This window comes from Arachis hypogaea, chromosome 14 (assembly GCF_003086295.3).
Source record: "Arachis hypogaea cultivar Tifrunner chromosome 14, arahy.Tifrunner.gnm2.J5K5, whole genome shotgun sequence".
NCBI classification, from domain to species: Eukaryota; Viridiplantae; Streptophyta; class Magnoliopsida; order Fabales; family Fabaceae; genus Arachis; species Arachis hypogaea.
Genome location: NC_092049.1, coordinates 142,107,647 through 142,128,451, shown reverse-complemented (window position 1 = coordinate 142,128,451; position 20,805 = coordinate 142,107,647). Strand labels below are relative to the sequence as shown.

At 32.5% G+C, this 20,805-nt stretch overlaps 5 protein-coding genes across 6 annotated transcripts; 4 read left to right on the top strand and 1 right to left on the bottom strand.

Moving 5' to 3' along the window:
• Positions 1 to 3,603: 3,603 nt before the first annotated feature.
• On the top strand, positions 3,604 to 4,780 carry LOC112798192 (uncharacterized). Its single transcript, XM_025841402.3, has one exon. It carries the CDS (start codon positions 3,813 to 3,815, stop codon positions 4,521 to 4,523), a length of 711 nt encoding a protein of 236 aa, XP_025697187.1. The 5' UTR covers positions 3,604 to 3,812; the 3' UTR covers positions 4,524 to 4,780.
• Positions 4,781 to 8,264: 3,484 nt separating this feature from the next.
• On the top strand, positions 8,265 to 11,829 carry LOC112798190 (uncharacterized). Of its 2 annotated transcripts, XM_025841398.3 has the most exons (11): positions 8,265 to 8,401; positions 8,523 to 8,628; positions 8,719 to 8,767; positions 9,082 to 9,188; positions 9,686 to 9,731; positions 10,040 to 10,174; positions 10,293 to 10,382; positions 10,478 to 10,609; positions 10,722 to 10,805; positions 11,022 to 11,086; positions 11,290 to 11,829. In XM_025841398.3, the coding sequence occupies exons 2-11, from the start codon at positions 8,525 to 8,527 to the stop codon at positions 11,480 to 11,482; spliced, it is 1,005 nt and encodes a 334-aa protein (XP_025697183.1). In that variant the 5' UTR covers positions 8,265 to 8,401; positions 8,523 to 8,524; the 3' UTR covers positions 11,483 to 11,829. The 2 variants fall into 2 exon arrangements, with proteins under 2 accessions (XP_025697183.1, XP_025697184.1); XM_025841399.3 differs by having other exon boundaries at positions 8,275 to 8,628.
• Positions 11,830 to 12,423: 594 nt separating this feature from the next.
• On the top strand, positions 12,424 to 13,952 carry LOC112798191 (epsin-3-like). The gene is made up of 4 exons (XM_025841401.3): positions 12,424 to 12,676; positions 12,930 to 13,052; positions 13,160 to 13,321; positions 13,410 to 13,952. Exons 1-4 carry the CDS (start codon positions 12,570 to 12,572, stop codon positions 13,801 to 13,803), a joined length of 786 nt encoding a protein of 261 aa, XP_025697186.1. The 5' UTR covers positions 12,424 to 12,569; the 3' UTR covers positions 13,804 to 13,952.
• Positions 13,953 to 14,227: 275 nt separating this feature from the next.
• Positions 14,228 to 16,849, top strand: LOC112798184 (disease resistance protein RPP13-like). The gene has a single exon (XM_025841390.3). It carries the CDS (start codon positions 14,228 to 14,230, stop codon positions 16,847 to 16,849), a length of 2,622 nt encoding a protein of 873 aa, XP_025697175.1.
• Positions 16,850 to 17,607: 758 nt separating this feature from the next.
• LOC112798189 (actin-97-like) lies at positions 17,608 to 20,191 on the bottom strand. Its single transcript, XM_025841397.3, has 5 exons — positions 19,991 to 20,191; positions 19,242 to 19,311; positions 18,767 to 19,160; positions 18,037 to 18,650; positions 17,608 to 17,934 (listed from the first exon to the last, which is right to left on the bottom strand). Exons 2-5 carry the CDS (start codon positions 19,299 to 19,301, stop codon positions 17,869 to 17,871), a joined length of 1,134 nt encoding a protein of 377 aa, XP_025697182.1. The 5' UTR covers positions 19,302 to 19,311; positions 19,991 to 20,191; the 3' UTR covers positions 17,608 to 17,868.
• Between the last annotated feature and the right edge of the window lie 614 nt (positions 20,192 to 20,805).

The following is a 20,805-nucleotide window of genomic DNA, read 5'->3' as shown; positions in this document are numbered from 1 at the left end:
GCAATCAAAGGTGCTATCAACACAATCCTTCACATTCATTGTCTTTATGACATCATTTCTACATAAGCAGACATTCCATATAACTGAAAGAAACTAACTAACCATTTTTTGTGCAATTTATTTTTTAAAGGCAAAGTCTTATAACTTTCAAAGTGTTCTTTAATAGTATCCGGAATAGTCCAATCACGACCAAAATGAGTAATCCAAGTATACCACACCTGTCATGAAAATTCACACGTAATAACAAATAAATATTGTGCAATTTCAACTTCTTTGTTACACTGTACACAAACAATATTCCTCTATTCAATGATACCCAATCTACTAAGTCGATTCTTAGTATTAACTCGACCTACTAGCACAAACTAAGTAAACAATTCAATACGAGACGGAACAAGTCTTTTCCAAATTTCATTTGCGACTCTGTAACCAACAATGTCATCTTTCAGAATCTCTTCCTACAAGACCTGCACAAATAAGTTAGTAGAATAAATGTCTTTCTTGTCAAAATTTTTACACCACTCTATCTTGTACTTATGTTATCAATTTTACAGGTTGCAAGATATCAAGCAGTTGATTCAAGCTTTCTGCCTCTTATTGGCGGAGATTCCTCTTTCATTGAAAGTTCCAAATCCACTCTAGTCTAATCCATCACAAAAATTACAAATTCTTTTGGTTTTAAATTAAGAAGAGTTTCGAAAAGGAGTCTCTTAACTTTTCTGTTTGTAGCCATGTATCCTCCCAAAATCTAATTAATCTACTATCTCCTACCTCTATTAACCAAATATTCTATTAATTCTAATATTTTTATCACGGTAGAGATTTAGTTACAAAATTTGATATAATATAAAAATCTAATTAAAAAACTATAAAAATTTAATTAAAATTTAATAAAATTATAAAAAATAACGGAATAATTAAATATTATTATTATTATTATTATTATTATTATTATTATTATTATTATTACATGAGAGAGCATCATTGTTCATTATGTGGTCCCAATATATCTGTATTGGTGAACTCATTTGCAAGGTAATTATGATTAATGAGCAAGTCCCATGGCTTCACATGCCGTTCTCTAAATAAAAATAAAAATAATATAGATAGATAATATTTATAAACTATTGTTAAATTATATAGGTTCCTAAAATGGCTTAGATGTGTCGGTGACTGTATTGACACCACACCAGGTCCCTCTTTTTCTGATAAATATACGAACATATTATCCATATCCATATATACATAATTACAACCGCGCATTTTTACTTCATGAAGAAAATAATAATAATAATAATAAAATAATAATAATAATTGAAAGTTATATTTACACTTAGATGGAAATAGATAAATCAAGTAAAAGAAAACTCTTTTTAATTTCTTATGTCAAAACTCAAAAGAGAAGTCCACTACTGAAGTTCCAATTTGCATTCCACTCGGTTATTTAATTATTGGATAAAGTACTAAATTGGTCCCCTAGATTTGGGCGTAATTCTGTTTTAGTCCTTAAGGTTTAAAGTGTTCTATTTGAATCCAAAAAAGTTTTATTTAGCATCAATTTAGTCCCACAGTGAGGTCAAAATTAAATAATTAACAAAATGTCCTACATAACAACCGTTGAAGAACAAAATCGATAATTTGGAGAATAAGTACAAGCTCCAGAGGCACAAAATCAACCATTGATGTATCAATACATTTATTTATCATTTTCTTTAGTTTTATAAAAAATATTTTATTTATATTATAAAAAAATAATAAATAAATGTATTGATGTATCAATGGTTGATTTTATGCCTCTGGAGCTTGTACTTGTTCTCCAGATTATCGATTTTGTTCTTGTACTGTTGTTATGTAGGACATTTTGTTAATTATTTAATTTTGACCTCACTGTGGGACTAAATTGATGCTAAATGAAACTTTTTTGGATTCAAATAGAACACTTTAAACTTTAAGGACCAAAACAGAATTATGCCCAAACCTAGGGGACCAATTTAGTACTTTACCCTTAATTATTTTAATACTAAAAATAAAAAGTATACAATATATATAAATAGTAAAATATTATTTTATGAGTTTAATTAAAAATTAATTTTTTCAATAAATATCCTTCAATTTTAATTTTTTTAATTTTAAATCACAAGTTTAGATCCTAAATTTTTTAAAAATATGAATTAAAAATATTAATTAATATTAATGATTTAAAATTAATTCCTTATGCTGCTGCTTATTTTATTTATTTATTCATGTGACGTATACTAAGTACTAACTACACTGCTCATTTTTTAATGGGGATTTGTTAGGTTAACAAGATAAGAACAACTTATGGTGTGCATTACTATGTTTGTTTTATCCAATAATCATCATGATTTGTTATTGTTGAATCAAATATTTATCTTTTCTTTCACTCTTTTTTATTTACTATCAACAGTATTTTAGTATATATTATTCTTAGACTAATCGTTTCGAACTATTGATATAATAACAATAATAAAAGAACTCAACAACGATCTGCCAATGAATAATAGCTCAAATGACATAGTCTTTTCATACTCAATTAAAAAGGTTACGAGTCAAATTTCCTATCTTTGGTAAAAAAAAAAAAAAAACACCATCGAACCCTACCTTTTATGAGACTATCATTACCTTTAATCAATTTTTATAACACAGTAAAATTGTTTATTATTATTATTATTATTATTTGATTTGACAGTTGTTTTTTAGTTTAGCAAGAAATAGCTAAACCCTAAACAAAATTTTAAATGAAGGCAGTATTATCTAAATTTTTTTTTTTATAAAATTGAGTGAACATTATTTTTATCATCCAATCACTATCATAATCTATAATTTTCTTTTTCATGTAGTAATTTTATAGTCTAAAAGAGTTCCCATTATTATAAATTAAAAATATTCCATTGATACAGACCAATCCAAATCTTACCAAAACAGATAGATAATAAAATCACAAAAATATTTTAATAATTTATACTCCTGAACACTCAGACAGAGTAACATGGAAAACAAAATATCCTCATTATTATTACCTTATACTAACTAGTAACAAATGCCCCCCTTTTTTTTCTACAAGAAAATGGTTGAATTTAAAAATTAATGCAAGTCACAAAGTGCTTGCTTCTTTTTTTTGTTATTATCATATTTTTTAATTTGATAGATTAAAAATTAATTTATTATAAATTAAAATTTTATTTAAAAGTTTGACGTTGACTAATTAATTACTGTATGTATAAGATAAAATTTAAATTTTTAATACTTAATTAAACAGACAAATGAATAAAGAAAAAAGAATAAATAATTTCCTGATATTTTGTCTTGCGGACATTTTTATTTTTGACCATTGAAAAATATTTTTAAGTCCCTGACCTTCACAAAATTTGGATAGATCAATCCTTCCGTCCAAATGCCTCCGTCAAGAATTGATCCGTCCAAATGCCTTCATCAGGGACTGATCCATCCAAATTTTGGTCAAAAACTTAAAAATATTTTTCAATGATCAGGAACAAAAATATCCACAGAACAAAATATTAAGGATCTATTTATCATTTTTTCATAAATAAATTAATTACTCGACCAATCCAACTTGGTTACTTCTTGTATCTTCTATTTTGCAACTTTTTGACTATACAACCAATCCACTCTGTTATACCACCAAAAAAATAAAAAAAGTAACAAAACACAATGAAAAAAAAAAGCCATAGATTGTGTTCTTGTTATGATATGATATGATATCAAACAAGAAATAAATCTCTCTCTCTCTTTCTCACACCTACTTACTCTCACTACTTGCTATAGCTACCATGGGAGAAAAAGAAAAAGAAAAAGAGAAGAACAAGAAGAACAAGAAGCAAAAACACCAACACCCCAATAATGATCAAACAATAAAGCATCAAGATTTCTCATTCAAACCAAGCTCAGAGGTAAAGGGTCTAAGATTTGGAGGCCAATTCATAGTGAAATCATTCACAATAAGAAGAGCAAAACCATTGGAGCTTCTCAAAGTTCTTTCATTCCCACCAACCAAAACCAACAACAACAACAAGAACAACAAGAATAATAGTAACACTAAGGTTCTTCCATTCCCATCAACAACATGTTTTCTTCCCACAAACTTCACAATCTTAGCACACCATGCTTGGCACACCCTAACACTTGGCCTAGGAACAAAGAAGTCAAAGGTTCTTGTGTTTGTGTTTGAGAATGAAGCAATGAAGTCACAAGTTGATAGAACATGGCCACATGAGATTGCTCTTGGTGAAGTCAACAAGAAACTCATTAGAGGCCTTGTTGGTTCTGAGATGGCAAGGTTCAAATTCAGAAAAGGTTGCATCACTTTCTATGTCTATGCTGTTAGGCAAATTGGTAGCTTTGGATTCTCTTGTTCTGAGGATCTTAGAACTGTTCTTCAATCTGTTGTGGAGCTTAAAGATTTCTTGGATCACACTGCCATGCTTTCTATGCCAAATCAAAGAAGCATTACTCATCAGGTACCAGCAGCCATGGCTCACTAATTTAGGATCTTCATTATTGGAAATATTATTTTTGTTTAGTTTGTTATTGTTAATTAGTACTCTTTCTTTGGAATTTTGGGGAGGCTTATTATTATTATTAATATTGATTTATTTGTTCATCATCTTGTTTGATCTGTATTTGTTTTAATTTCTTTTTCTTTTTCCTCTGATCTTTGTTGGATTTGAGGAGAAAATGAACTGTAATTTTAGCATGATGAATAATTGGGTATGTGAAATCTGATGAAAATTTATAGTGAGTCCAGATTTGCATTTATTGTCTTTTTGGCTGGCACATATGTCAAAACAAATTTGTCAAGGAGGTACAAGCTAAGAGTTATTATAACTTTCTTGTTCTTACTTGCTACTACAGATACATATAATTTAGTGGTTCAAAACTTCTGCATATTTTTTTGGTAAGATTTACTAAAATATCTTGTTTCCTTAAATATAGACTATGATATATAATGTAATAAAAATGAATTTGGATGCTCTAAATTTTGAATTTTTATTTTAGAGGATAAAGTATGATTTTTTACTCTTGAATTATTTTTCTCTCATATTTTTTTGGTTCTACCTATAAAATAAATAGTGAAATATCACACCTTACTCTCTAAAGTGAAATTCAAACTTTAGAAGATCTAAATCCAATAAAAATGAGGTTTAATTATTTTTTTGTTCTTATAATTTTATCAAAATTTTAATTAGATTTTTATATTTTTTTAATAGTCTTTACATTGTTTTTAATTTTATAATTATGTCATTCTTAATATAAAAAATATTAAAATTAACTGAATATTTTTCGCAAATTGAAAATATTTAAAATTAAGAACATAATTAGATCTTTGATCACATATTTTTTAAGAAAAATATTCTATTAATTTTAATATTAACATAAAAAAAACTTAATTATAAAATTAAAAATAGTGTAAGAATTTAATTAAAAAAATACAAAAACTTAATTATAAATTTGTCAAAATTATAATGACCAACATAATAATTATACCAAAAAATCAGAAAAGCACTTATTAGCAGAATGAAAATTGAATAATGCACAGAAATAATATTAATATACTATCGAAAACATTTTAAGTATTTTAGAAATAGTGTATTTTAGTAATTTTAATTATTAATTTTAATTATATAAACTAATATCAATCATAAAATATATATAATTAAAAACTTAAAACTATTAAAACACTAATTATTTAAAATTTCTCTTTTAATACAAGAACAAAAACTAACTCCATCGAATATATTTCTATATTTTTTTCCTGCTGCAAATAAATGCTGTTTTGTGGAAAATTGTGCCACTATCTCTATCTTACCCGAGATCCACGAACTATATTCTAATTCCAGTGTTTATTAAATGCTATCAAATATACTTGGTGAGTTGCAAAATGCCAAATATTCTCGAAATGTAGAAAGGGATCCTCATAATATATACTCTGTCTGGAAAAAATTGGTAAAATAATTAATATTCGAAGCAGGACTGCTATGAGTACTGCCACTATGTGAATTATTATGGGACTGCTCTTTTAACACTCGGGATTATTCAATCATAGAACGTGCAATGGAAGAGTCGAGATAGGTTCTTTGGAGATTGGAGAACTGCTTTTTAAATTATATTTTTCTGTGATTAATTATTGTAATGGTAAATGAAAAAAAAATTGAAAACATATGGTTAATGTAGTAGTTTAATGTAGTAGTTTAGTGATCCGATCGAGTGGAAGGGCCGTCGCTCAACGGATAAAAGTTATTTTAGGAATAACAGGTTGATCTTTTCCAAGAGTTTACATTGATGAAAAGGTTTGGCACTTCGATGTCGGTTCTTCGTCACCTGGGGTTGTAGTATGTTTTAAGGATTGGACTGTTTGCCCATTAAAGCAGTACGTGAGCTGGGTTCAGAACGTTGTAAGACTGTTTGGTCCATATCCGGTGTAGGCGTTAGAGCATTAAGAGAACATTTCTCCTAGTACGAGAGGACCGGGAAGGATGTACCTCTGGTGTGCTAGTTATCGTGTCCACGGTAAAAGCTGGATAGCCAAGTGAGGAGCGGATATATTCTTAAATTTTTACCAATCACTATGATAAAAACTTACGTGAGGTTATTTTTATATAAAGTTGATAATTAAAAAATATTAGATTTTAATTTAGTTAAATATCTCAAATTATCTAACTATTCTTAATTATTTCTTTTACATGCTATTGTTGTTGCAATAGAATAGGCTATTACAACATTAATATCTGGGAACATAATGATAAAGGAAGAGGAAGAACAGGGCAGAGTTTCCCTATGCTTAAAGCTTCCAATGGAGCAGAAAAGTGGAAGGGAAAATTAAAAAGGGAAAGAGGCCCATGATTTTCTTTTTCCTTAGCTTGTGCCCACCTATGCCTTTAATCATAGCATGAGAAGGACCCCATGTTAAGGTGCCAACAAACTTTAGTTTTCACAAGAATCATGGAACATATCTTTCTATCTAACTAGGCCTTGCTGATTGATGTACACATATATATAGATATAGACCAGTATGTGCAATGCAAGCAAATTATTCCAATAACTTGTAGCCATTTGTGTTGACAATTATTTTATATATATTCATCATTTTATGATATGTGATGATGAGATTGACCCCTGAGAGAGCCAAGTAGAATGCTCTTGTTTTGGAGTTTTGAGCACAATAATTGTAGTAGGCCTACACTGTGGTTCCACACCATGCCATCCACCACAAAAGGCTCTCTATTATGTAATGTTGTCACATGGGATAACTTGCAATTTCATTAGAGCAATGCTAGGGGCCAGCAACTTTTGTGATTAATAACCATCAAATAGCCATCAATGATGATTTAATGGTGTGATATTGGTGTGAGATTTCATCCAATGGCTCACCTTTTTCTGCTGGTTACATGCTGGCCAAAATTCAATAAAATTGCTGGCGTCCTAGACTTTTCCATTTCATTATAAGAGAGGACAGACTCAAGTTAATTTCTTAGAGGTTTTTTTTAATGTTAATATTTGAATTCTATTATCAAGATTCTAACTAAGAAAAGAATTTCACTCAATGGGTAGGATGTGAAATGGAGAGAAACTTTCTAAAAAAGTGTAAACTAATAATGGAATTTCCAATTCTAATCATGGTATATATGACCACAATGTAACAGGGTAAAAATAACAACCAATACGCAATAGTAGCAATACAAAGTAAGAATTGTTTTATATGAAAATTTAAATAAAATGCATAAATAAAAAAAAATAATAAATAAGTCTCTGATATTTTATTTTGAAAACAAATAAGTCCATCACTAAATTTAATTACAAATAGGTTATTGACTTTTGTAAACGAAGGGTACATAGGTTTCGTTGCGGATCTAAGTTCTAGGTTTGTTGTTGGCTAATAAGTTGCTACATGCAGAAGGTAAAATTTAAACTTTCGACATTTGTTTAAACGGATTAGTAAACTAACCACTAGATCAACTCAAGATGATTTTAAATTACTGTTATTGTGTGTAAAAAGTATTGTTACACTTAGGCGCTCTTAAAATTTTTTTTTTTTTGTCTTTTTGTACGATTACTTCCACAACTAAGCAACATCGACACGGCCCATAGGCCCAAGACGTTAATAATTCTCCCAAATATTAATGTAACTAGTGCTAAAACGTACATAAACAGTCTGAGAGTAACGTGAATTGGGCTAAGAAGGCCCAACAGCCCATACACTGAGCTGAAGACAAAAAAAAAGCCCGGTAAAGAGAAGCGATTGCAACGATGAAACGACCATTGGATCGGGTTGAAAGTCTTCATCTCCAAAACTTGATCGAAGTTCCAAACCATCGTTGAGCTCTCTCTGTTAGTTAACTTTCTCTTCGTTCAGCTCAATCTGGTAAAAATCAAATTCTTCAACCGCTTTTCGAATCTCACTGAATCTTCTATTTTTTTTCTTCCTGTGAACAATGGCTTCTTCTTCTACATAACATAACAAGAGCTACTAAATCGTCTTAAAGGAATGGAGGAGTACATGTATCTTCTTGTCAACTTCTTCCTGATTGCGGTCGTAGGGTTCATCTTCGTAGTCATCGTTGAAGCATATAGAAGAAGAAACAATCATCTGTATGTTCTTCAATTTACGAATAATTTCGACATGAATTGTTATACGGACGTGAATTGTTACTTTGACATTTTATTTTTTATTCTCTTTAGGCATGTTGAAGTTCCGGCGATTTTTGAGGATCCTAACTCGTTGAAACAGGTATGTCGATTTGGTGATGCGAAATTTAATTATCAATTGCTCATCGTTTTGTTTTGAAATTTAGTTTTACTGTAATTGTACGGCTTTTAGACATTGAAGATTGCAGATTTATAGTAACAACATGGTTTAACTTATGTTTCCTATTATTTTGGAGTAATAATGCACAGGACATTGTGAAAGTGATCAAAATGTGATGGAAAATTTAGTGAAAATCTCTCTCAAGTTTATATAGGTTCTGTGTAATAGCTTGATATGCATCTTAGATCTGAGGATAGCTTTCTGTTATGAATTGGTTTTGACTCTTGCTTATTTAGGTTCCTTGCCCACATGTTGTTGATCCAGCAGAAAAGTACATGTCCTTGATAATTCCTGCATTCAACGAGGAGCATAGGCTTCCCGGAGCTCTTGAAGAAACTATGAAGTAAGTTGAAGCACTTTTGATTTTACCAACTTATATATTTAGTGTTAATATAATGGAAGGATTTATGTTTGGTTACAACTGTGTTAGTCTAACTTGATCTTTCTGTCAAGTAGTTTTACGTTATGTTCATCAGAAATTTTGATCAGTATGTTTGACTACTCTTTGAAATTATATACTCCATACGCCTGCAATCTGCAGGAGGTTTTTTGATTTCTTCTTTTTTTAGGTGAATTAATGCACAACAAATATTAATTGTCAAATGATATTTTACATTTTAATCTCTTTTTATCATACAATAGAGCATAGCTAGAATAACCACTGTAATCAGTCTATAGAAGCTATGTGATACCTTTTTCTTGTATAAATTGGTGCTGTGGTTTAACAAGTTACAATACTGCTATTCTTCTGAGATATCCTAGTATTGGATGTATTATTTATATTTGTTAGTGTTACTTGTTACTAAGAACATAACATTAGTTTGTGTCCGTTCTTTATAGTTATCTTCAACAACGTGCTTCAAAGGATCCTTCATTTTCCTATGAGGTACTTCCAGTCCCTTTCATTCGACTGCCTTTTTTTTTCCTGAATAATAATATTTGAACTACATGTTTTTTCTTTTCCTTTTATAGTCTAGTTTATCTATAAAGTAAGGGAACAAAAAACTTAAGTACAACACCATGTGAAGCAAATATATAAAATATTAATTTCTCTCAGCATCCCTTTCCTTTTCCATTTTTATCAATTTCACAAAAGTCACTAGACTTTCTGCTTGAATGGCTTGATTGAAACATATTAATGGATTTTGCAACTGATAGAAAAACACATTCTCTTATCAATGGACACATGAGCAGGTTGTCATTATTGATGATGGAAGTGCTGATGGGACTAAAAGAGTAGCTTTTGAATTTGTAAGGAAATACACAGTAGACAAAGTTAGAGTTATCCTTCTTGGAAGAAATCATGGCAAGGGAGAAGCAATAAGAAAAGTGAGTCTAATTTTAACAGTAACACGTTAAAATCTACTCATTGTATTGAAATTGCTGTCATAATGTTGTTGATGATTAATTAGGGCTTTCTTTGTTTCTTGAAAGCATTGCATTACAGGGAATTCTGCATTCACGTGGTGAGCTAATTCTTATGCTTGATGCTGATGGAGCAACTAAAGTCACCGACCTAGAAAAGCTTGAAAATCAGGTTAATGAAATGCTATCATATGCAGTTTATAGATGTTTTAATTTTGGTTTTAATCTCTTGGCCAAATGTTTATATGTATTATGTTTGGCCATTAGATTCAAGTTATTGCTAAAAAGCAATTTCAACAAGGAAAATCAAGCCCTAGTGATCCAACCTTTAGAGTATCTGATATTCCTGTTGCTGCATTTGGTTCACGAGCTCATCTTGAAGAGAAGGCTTTGGCTACAGTGAGTTGGCTTTCGTGTTAAATTTCTCTTTTATTTATTATTTATTTTTTATGTTCTTGCCATATATGTGTGGATTATCTCGGTTGAACCATGTAACATAACATTTTTACAGCGAAAGTGGTACCGCAATTTTTTGATGAAGGGGTTCCATCTTGTGGTTCTCTTGGCTGCTGGTCCAGGAGTTCGTGATACACAGGTAATTTCCTACTTTATTTATTTATTTTATCATGCACTCTAATATGGTACTCTTGTGACTAGCAAATTTCTTTTGTATAAATAGTGACCAAAGCTTGATTTTTGTCTTTTTGGATTCACTTATCCCTTGTGTTTTAGCATGTGCATTAGATGTTGTTCCATGATGCATATATGAGAATATTTTTTAGTGTCTAACCTTAACTTTCTACATCCACAGTGTGGTTTCAAAATGTTTACTAGGGCAGCAGCAAGGAGGCTTTTTTCAAATGTCCGCTTGAGAAGGTGATTTTCTCTAGAACTCCATGGAATGAAATAATTTCTTAAATTTAGAAAGCAATTCTCTTAAGATTCACAGACCAATACACAACGTGTTATGTTTTTAGTTCAAGTTTTGGTCATCCAATCTTTTTGTGTATGTATACCCTGAATGGCTATATGGCAAAAAGTTTTATAATTTTCTATAATACCCTTGTCATTCTCTGCAGGTGGTGTTTTGATGTTGAATTAGTCTTTCTGTGCAAATGGTTTAGGATCCCAATTTCAGAAATTTCTGTGAATTGGTCTGAAATTCCAGGATCCAAGGTAAATCTTATGAGCATACCTAACATGCTTTGGGAGCTTGTGCTCATGTCTGCGGGATACAGGACTGGTATGTGGAGAATTTCTGGTTCTACCTAAGCTTTGATGATCGATTTTAACCGGGAAGAATAGCGGCATTTTATTATCAAAAGAAGAGTGACCCCTTTTCTGGGAGAGCATATTATACTTCCATGCTTGACCTTGAAGAACAAAGAACAGAATGCAATATTTAAGTTTTAGGACTAACCATAACCCTCAGGATTTTTACCTATTAGATTGGGGTCATGGAGACTCTGGCTCATTTTGCTGTTGCGTACTGGGTAGATATATTTAACAATTCATGTTACTATTGAATGGGAAAACGAAAAGGGTTATTATCACGTGAGTTTGTACTTGTAATATATTTATAATCAAAATGTTCTATAGATAAAATTTTCATGTCCTCATTGCAATTTGAAAACCATTATGCCATTATCTGACACTGTTAAATGTTGATTCTTCTAGGACGTCTCTCTTAGATGTGTAGATTTTTTACTTCTGGTTTGGTAAAACCGAGCTATGTGAATTAAAAGAAGCTACCACCTTTGTATATCCCACAACTCCCAAGCTTTCACTAGCAAAATATTTCGAGTGATTCTTTTGTTAACTAACAATCAATTCTGAATATTAACACAGTTTCTTCTCGAAGATGATTTTCGGGTTTTTTTTTTTGTCACATTTTACAGCCACTAGTTTTGTGCCAGCTTTAAAACATGGAGCGGATTTTAAACCATACGTGATGACCTTATTGTACATTAAGAAATTGTGATGAACAGCTTCTGCAAGTCTTCCTTCTTTTTGGTCAAATTTCTTGAACCTTTGTTAGGTATCTCAAGGCACTCTTCTAAACGACATAACCTTAAAGACAAGATGCTTTAGGAAAACTTGCCTTTCAATTATCTTGTTACCTTTTCCCTCAATCCTCATCCTTTCTTATTCACAAAATTTAAGCTTATTCAACCCTTTCATTACGTATGCAAATCCACTTTCAGAAAGGAAAAAAAAATTACTGCCTTTTGTTAATGGAGCAGTTGCATTTCTTACGTATATAGATAAGGAACACGAAATATATAATATAAGAAACAAAACATAAATTCATTCTTCATCACCATTACCCAAAAATATTCATCCACGGAAGCCTGCAATTATGACCTCTCCTCTTATTCATGAAATCAAAAGGCAAGCTTCTCACTTCTTCAAAGAGAAGATTAAAAGTGCTAGGCTTGTTCTCACAGATGTTACACCTATAGAATTGTAAGTTTTCCATTTTATTTTCTTAATTTTTCATCTCAACTAAATCATCCTTTAACAATGTTGATAATTAATTCAAACAAACCTTAAAATCCTTCTCACATGATTATGACATTCTTTAATAATGTTGGAGCAATATAAACCTTTTACACTCACAAGAACATGCTAAACTTTATGCACTTTATCATTTGATTCATTTTAGCAACAATATTGATAGAATTTTAACTTTTGATGTGTTCCACATTGATTAACTAAGAATGACAGAAGAAGCCACAAATGGAAATCCATGGCCACCAGATACTCGTATCATGCAAGTGATTTCACGTGCAGCTTTTGAAGTTGATGAATACTATAGAGTTGTGGAGATTTTACATTGCAGGTTCGACTCTGTTGATTTGATTAATGATTTTGCTATGTTCTGTTCTCAAAGACTATATTAACATTCTTCATAGTATAATCTTCATTTTTTTTAATGGGAGAAAACAGATTGTTGAAATTTAATAAAGGCTATTGGAGAGCCTCATACAAGGCTCTAATATTACTGGAACATCTTCTAACTCATGGACCTCTGAGGGTATTTGAGGAATTTCAATGTGATATAGATGCTATTGAAGAGATTGGAGAGTTTCAATACATTGATGAAAAAGGGTATGTAGGTGCATCTTTTTTGTCACCATAATTTTGTTGCATGAATTTAGTGATGACTACTCTTATTACATTATTTCATTTTCTACAGGTTCAACTGGGGTTTGAGTGTGAGAAAATTATCAGAGAGGATATTGAAGCTCTTAAGAAGCAAGGAATTCTACAAAGAAGAAAGAGCAAGAGCGCGCGAGCTTTCTCGTGGGATCCAAGGTTTTGGAAGTTTTAACAGACAAAGCTCTGTGATCGATGAAGGGATGAATGACTTGAGTTCAAAGATTTATTATGGGAGGTGTAATTCTAACTATGAAGAATATGGTTTTGCAAGCTTTGGAAGGGAACAGAATGCTTTGGATGGAAACAAAAGAGATAACCAAGTTCATGAAAACAAGGATTCAAAGCTCCTAGAAGATAACATGAAAGAACACCCTTTTATTATGGATCAAGAGAAACTCACTTCAGCATCCTTGCTTTCTATTGTACAATAATATAATGCTAGTTGTAATTTGATTTTGTAGCCCTTGACATGATTGTAAATAGTTATGGTTTTAATGGAATGTTTCTACCAATGTTGAGGTATCTGATTGAGATCTTTTGAATTTGCTTAATAAACAAGAGCACTATAGTTTTATTTGTTTTTGCTTTTTTGTCTCTTCAATATAAATATCCTAATCAAAGTAAAAGAAAATATATTTTAATTTATTTTCAACAAGAGGTGATTTGTTAAAACTAATTGGTCAAAAAAATGATTGATTGATTAATGTTTAGGTAGGACTTCTGTGGTTATAGTCTTACAATAATAGCCAATGAAAAAGACAGAATGCATAGAAGAAGAAGTGCATCTTTTCCTAAACTACTCTCACCATTTGTGTTCTTCATCTTCCCTGAAATTGTTGACCTGTAGAAAAAAATATGGCTGATAGTGCTGTTTCCTTCCTGCTACAGAAGTTGTCACAGATTCTTGTTGATGAAGCAAAACTTATTGCAGGAGTGGAGAACAAAATCAGATACCTCACAAATGAGTTTAAGTTTATAGATATCTTCCTAAAGAGTAGTGAGGGAAAACGCAGCAGCAAGATAGTTGAAGAAGTGGTAAAGCAGATCAGAGATGTTGCCTATGAAGTTGAGGATTTGATGGACATCTATGTTGCCAACGCCGCGACACACAGAAGCAGAAACATGTTGAGCAAATTACTCTGCTGCATAAGCCATGTGATGATGCTTCATGAGGTAGATTCTGAGATAGAAAGGATCAAAGCTACTATTAATAGTATCTATCAAAACAAGGATAGATACAGCATTGGAGAAGGAGAGTTCAAGTGTAGAGATGACAATGAAGAATTGATTCGTAGAAGAAGAAGAGATGTAGAGGAAGAAGAAGTGGTTGGATTGCTTGACGACTCGAGCTTTGTCCTTAAACAGCTCATGGAAACAGGTTCATGCTGCAGTGTTGTTTCTATAACCGGTATGGGGGGATTGGGAAAGACTACACTTGCTAGAAAGATCTATAATAAGAAGGAAGTTGGAGAGGTTTTTCCTTTTCGCGCATGGGGTTATGTGTCCAATGACTATAGAGTTGAGGAGCTTCTTCTGAGCCTTCTCAAGTGCTTGCTATCCACCTCTGAATACAATGGTTTATTTGAGAAGAGGCATGATTATGATGAAGAAGAAATGAAAGAGAAAGTGAAGGAGAGTTTGAGGGGGAAGAAATATCTTGTGGTGCTGGATGACATTTGGAAAACACAAGTTTGGGATGATTTGCAAGGAGTCTTTCCAAATGACAACAATGGCAGCAGAATACTGATAACTAGTCGCGATAGAGACGTGGCTTCCTACGCCGGTACAATGCCTCCCTGCGAACTTTCCTTCTTGGATGAAGAAGAAAGTTGGCAGCTCTTTTGTAAGAAGGTGTTTCCGGCGCAGGATTGCCACTCTAATCTAAGAGGTTTAGGTAAGGAGTTAGTTGGAAGTTGTAAAGGGTTACCACTTGCAATCATAGTGATGGCAGGACTTGCCAAGAAAGGCATATCACAAAGAGAGTGGTTGAAAATCAAAGGTAATGTGAATCAACATTGTGATGATGAAAATGGGACTAGAGTTGTTGATATTCTAAAACTTAGCTATGATAGCTTGCCTCAAAGATTGAAGCCTTGTTTTTTGTATCTTGGAATCTTCCCTGAAGACTATGAGATTCTTGGCAGAGAACTAATCAAGCTGTGGATAGCTGAAGGGTTCATACAAGTAAAAGAAATCGGAAACTCAGATGTGCCAGAACCAGAAGATATTGCAGACCACTATTTAGATGAGTTGGTGGATCGTAGCTTGGTACAAGTGGCAAGCAGAAGGAGTGATGGAGGTGTGAAAACATGTCGAATCCACGACCACCTCCGTGACCTCTGCATATCAGAGGGAAAGGCTGATAAGTTCTTGGAGGTTCGCCGAGGATCAAACATCCCTCACCCTGCTGGGATAAGCAATTCTAGAAAGTTGTCCATACATTGCACAACAGATTTTTCTTGGCATACAAGAAACACAGGTAATCAATCTTGCACTCGTTCTTTGTTTTTCTTTGCTCATGGAAAGAGGGTCCAGAATCTTACACTGAAAGATTTCAAGTTGGCTCGCATAATGTATCTTACAAATGTATTAGGATGGAGAATAGTTGTTCCAATACCTAATGATTTGAAAACCATGATTCATCTAAGGTACCTGAGAATAGATTCCTGGGTTAAAAGCATCCCAGATTTTATATACAACCTCTATAACCTGGAAGTAATAGAGTTATGGAGTAAAAGCATACTAATCTTCTCTAGTAAACTATGGAAGCTTAAGAGGCTAAGACATTTGCGCGCGCGGCCATTTAGACTTGCATTACAAGGTATGTCAAGTGAAAATGGTAAAACAATGCCGAATCTGCAAACCCTCTTGCTGATTCATATTGATCCACAATTGGAATCCATGATAAGAAATGGAAGCTTTCCCAACCTGAAGAAACTTGGTTTGGTTCAATGGGGTGAAGATAATGGTGACAGATATTCAGTGCGCGAATTACAATGCTTGCAATGCCTAAAGAGTCTTGGCAAACTTAGAATATCTGGCACATCAAAGCTTTCATCAGAGGCAAGTGTTTTTCCACCAAATCTTACCAAGGTTACTTTGAATCGTGTCAGACGATTCGACTCGAGTTGCATGAGAGTTCTTGGAAAGCTTCCTAAACTCCAAATCTTGAAAATAAGGGGTCCTGAAATTGTTAGAGGATCTCATGACATTCATTTTGCCATTGAAGAGTTCCCATGCCTTCAAGTTTTTAAGATGATTTGGATGTCTCATGTGGTAACTTGGACATTAGACAAAGGAGCAATGCCTAGTCTTCAATATTTGGTCATAGACTGCTCCTATTTGAAGCAGCTTCCTCAAGAACTATGGTCCTTAGCTACTTTACAAAAAGTCCATGTTATTCAACCACATTCTGAATTGAGAAACAGTCTCCAACATGTTGTGCTCAACAATGGCTGTAAACTCATTTTCTCTTGAAGACATTCTAGAAAGTACAAACACTTTGCTTTCACTGCTTTTCTCTCATCTTCTCTGCTTCCAAATTATTTTGATGTTATGTACATTGTATGTTTTTACTTATTTGTTATGCTAAGAAGCAAGGAATTCTAAAAAGAAGAAAGAGCAAGAGCGCGCGTGGGATCGAAGGTTTTGGAAGTTTTAACAGACGAAGCTCTGTGATCGATGAAGGGATGAATGACTTAAATTCAAAGATCTATCATGGGAGGTGTAATTCTAACTATGATCATCACCAACATGAAGAAGAATATGGTTTTGCAAGCTTTGGAAGGAAACAGAATGCTTTGGATGGAAACAAAAGAGATAACCAAGTTCATGAAAACAAGGAATCAAAGCTCCTAGAAGATAATTCAAAACTTGGAGAAGAAGATTATATAAAAGAACACCCCTTTATTATTGATCAAGAGAAACTTGCTTCAGCATCCTTGCTTTCTATATAGAGAGAGATTTAACGTAGTACTTTGATAGTTTGATGTATTGTGATACTTTGAATTATGTTATAAAAAATGTGTTGTTTTAACTTTTAAGTGTAAGCTTTACTTGTTCTTTTTTTTTTTTCTTTGGTCTAATGCCATTGAAGATTATTTGTAAGCAATCTTAGAATAGATGATAAACATTGCATACCAACGGCATAGTTTTAACTTTTAACAATGGCAACTGATTCAATTCATATGCGGAATAAAATGAACAGTCCAAAACTATAGATAAAAAGAAATATATACTGAAAATAATAACTTGATAATTTTCTGATTATGAAAAATACAACTCCTGGCCTTGTGAAGATCATGACTCCCAACATGAGCATAAACATGAATGAATGAATGAAAGAATGAATGAATAAATAAAAGCTAGAATGAATTGAAAAGGGTTACAAAGCTGCACTGCTTCAATTCCTTGAGGAATCTCAAACACAACCACCACCTTTTCTTTTAAAATTTCTTTCAATAATAATGACACCAACTATTTCCTCTCAAAACACCTTAGAAGCATTTTCTGTGCACAATTGATGGTCCAGACTCATCATATTCTGCCTTTGCAATCCACATCTGCACACAAAATCAAATTTTGCAGCATTAGAAACTAGTATTATTGTTAATATTAAGGCAATTTTATAATATTTGATAAGGTAACAAGATAAGAAACCAAACCTGCTGGAAAGTGCTGAGGGATGCCAAGATAGAACCACCAATCCAGACACTATATTTTCTCTCAGGGGGAGCCACCACCTTGATCTTCATGCTGCTGGGAGCCAATGCAGAGATTTCCTTGCTCATTCTATCGGCGATGCCAGGGAACATAGTTGTTCCTCCTGATAGAACAATGTTGCCATACAAGTCTTTCCTGATATCAACATCGCACTTCATGATCGAGTTGTATGTCGTCTCATGGATACCTGCAGCTTCCATTCCTATCATGGATGGTTGGAAAAGCACCTCAGGACATCTGAAACGTTCGTCGCCGATGGTAATCACTTGTCCATCTGGCAACTCATAGCTCTTCTCAACAGAGGAGCTGGTCTTGGCTGTCTGCAGCTCTTGCTCATAGTCAAGTGCAATGTAGGACAGCTTCTCTTTCACATCCCTCACGATTTCTCGCTCTGCTGAGGTGGTAAACGAGTAACCACGCTCAGTTAAGATTTTCATCAAGAAATCTGTAAGGTCACGACCGGCGAGATCAAGCCTAAGGATGGCATGTGGCAGAGCATAACCCTCATAGATAGGGACAGTGTGGCTGACACCATCCCCTGAATCCAACACAATACCTGTAAAAAACAAGAAACATGGCATTTATTCGATTGTGCTAAACAAGTACAAGCTCTATCCAATTGCAATCACAGATTTTAACACTGCATTCAACAGAATTGTGCGAATTACTTACCGGTTGTGCGACCACTAGCATACAATGAAAGAACAGCCTGAATGGCTACATACATGGCAGGGGCATTGAAGGTCTCAAACATGATTTGAGTCATCTTCTCACGATTAGCTTTCGGGTTAAGAGGAGCCTCAGTCAGCAAAACTGGATGCTCTTCAGGGGCAACTCGAAGCTCATTATAGAATGTGTGATGCCAAATCTTCTCCATATCATCCCAATTGCTTACAATACCATGCTCAATTGGATACTTGAGAGTCAAGATACCTCTCTTGGATTGTGCCTCATCTCCAACATATGCATCTTTCTGGCCCATTCCTACCATTACACCAGTGTGGCGAGGGCGGCCTACAATGCTGGGAAAAACAGCTCGTGGGGCGTCGTCTCCAGCAAAACCAGCCTGAAAACAAACACACATTATCAATCACTTCATCAAATTCCATAAACTTGCATCAAGAAAGAAACATGTTCCATTAAGTACCTTAACCATTCCAGTTCCATTGTCACAGACAAGAGGCTGAATATCCTCACCTTCTGCCATCTTTTAGTATCTGTTGGATGATAAAGATAGATTATCATTTCAAATGCACTATCTACATTGTAAACTTAGATGTAAACATTTTAAGTTTTAAATGTGTAAGAATAATCAAAATTTTCATTTTAATTTTCATTGGACACTTATATTGTATTGGAAATTTATCTTTTTATATGAGAATTTCCATCTATTTTGAATGAGAAAAGCCATGTGCTTCCAACTAGTTATTGACAAGATATCATAGCTTAACCATGAATTTAACCAAATCGATTTTAATTATTATGATCATAACTAATAAGGGAAAGAATGGTTGCAAAATATCAATGAAATGATGTTCAAGGATTGACACGAACCAAACAATAGATGTTTTAATCAAAATTTGAGACACGGACCAAAAAGCAAAACTTAGATTGAGAACTAAAAACAATGTAGATTAAAAATAAAAAACAATTCCTTAACATTAATCCAGCTACATTATGTTTTCCATAACATGAATGAAACACAAGAAAAGATGAAAACTTTCGTACACCCAAATAAAAAAAAATTGAAACCCAACAATAACAGAGGCCAATTCAATCCAATTACAAAACCTAAAAAATAATAGAATGTGGAATCAAAACTGAAGAAACAGAGGATTCCAAATCTGAAAATCCAGAATAAAAGAAATGAAAATGAGAATGTGAGAAAGAATAGACCTTGCTTGAGGAGGGAAATGGCGAGGAGGGGTGGTGATGGAAGGGAAAGAACGAAGAGAAGAAATGTGAAGGGAGAGGGGAATGGAAATGATGGAAATGGGAATGAATATAAGAAGCAGGAAATGGAATGTGATCCGTTAAGATTTGTGTGATTTTGAATTAATCACAAAATAGAATGAGAACGCTTCCTTTGGGAACAATGGGTGGTGTAATGCTGTTTCCTTTGACCCTATTCTATTCTTCTTCTTTGTTCTTACTATTCATTTTTTTCTATTTTCTTTTCTTTTAATTTAACCATCAAAATTTATTTGCAATAAATTTTAGTATTTGCTAAGATAGTCTAATCATCATGAATAAGTAAAATATATATATATATATATATATATATATATATATATATATTTATAGAGATAGGAGACTCGAATCCGCAACCTTTTAAATAAGTATGGAGAAGAGACTATGTTATTTGAGCTATAACTCATTGGCGAATAAGTAAAATAGTTATTATTTTAGTTTTTATTATTAATATATTTTATTGTATCCAAATTCAATTCAATCATATCATATTACGTGTATATAAAATTTTAATAATTAAATTAATTATTGATATGAGATATATGTTAAAATATAATTATACATTGAAAAAAGTATAATTAATTTTTTTGTGTACAAGATATAGATTTTTTAATTTAATTTCTTTTATGATTTTTATAATTAGTGTGAATTCACTTTATTGTTTTTTTTTTTCTATAACATTTGAATTGTCTTTAACAATGATTATTCTCTTTATATATAGTTATAAAAGAGAGAAGAAT

Bases quoted from the DNA above. Each gene is read 5' to 3' on its own strand.
- LOC112798192 (XM_025841402.3), top strand. From the start codon at position 3,813: ATGGGAGAAAAAGAAAAAGAAAAAGAGAAGAACAAGAAGAACAAGAAG.
- LOC112798190 (XM_025841398.3), top strand. From the start codon at position 8,525: ATGGAGGAGTACATGTATCTTCTTGTCAACTTCTTCCTGATTGCGGTC. The intron at 9,732-10,039 runs GTACTTCCAGTC...ACACATGAGCAG, and splicing joins ATCCTTCATTTTCCTATGAG to GTTGTCATTATTGATGATGG. The intron at 10,610-10,721 runs GTGAGTTGGCTT...ACATTTTTACAG, and splicing joins AAGAGAAGGCTTTGGCTACA to CGAAAGTGGTACCGCAATTT.
- LOC112798191 (XM_025841401.3), top strand. From the start codon at position 12,570: ATGACCTCTCCTCTTATTCATGAAATCAAAAGGCAAGCTTCTCACTTC. The intron at 13,053-13,159 runs GTTCGACTCTGT...GGGAGAAAACAG, and splicing joins GTGGAGATTTTACATTGCAG to ATTGTTGAAATTTAATAAAG. The intron at 13,322-13,409 runs GTATGTAGGTGC...CATTTTCTACAG, and splicing joins CAATACATTGATGAAAAAGG to GTTCAACTGGGGTTTGAGTG.
- LOC112798184 (XM_025841390.3), top strand. From the start codon at position 14,228: ATGGCTGATAGTGCTGTTTCCTTCCTGCTACAGAAGTTGTCACAGATT.
- LOC112798189 (XM_025841397.3), bottom strand. From the start codon at position 19,301: ATGGCAGAAGGTGAGGATATTCAGCCTCTTGTCTGTGACAATGGAACT. The intron at 19,161-19,241 runs GTACTTAATGGA...GTTTGTTTTCAG, and splicing joins ATGGAACTGGAATGGTTAAG to GCTGGTTTTGCTGGAGACGA. The intron at 18,651-18,766 runs GTAAGTAATTCG...TGTTTTTTACAG, and splicing joins TGCTAGTGGTCGCACAACCG to GTATTGTGTTGGATTCAGGG.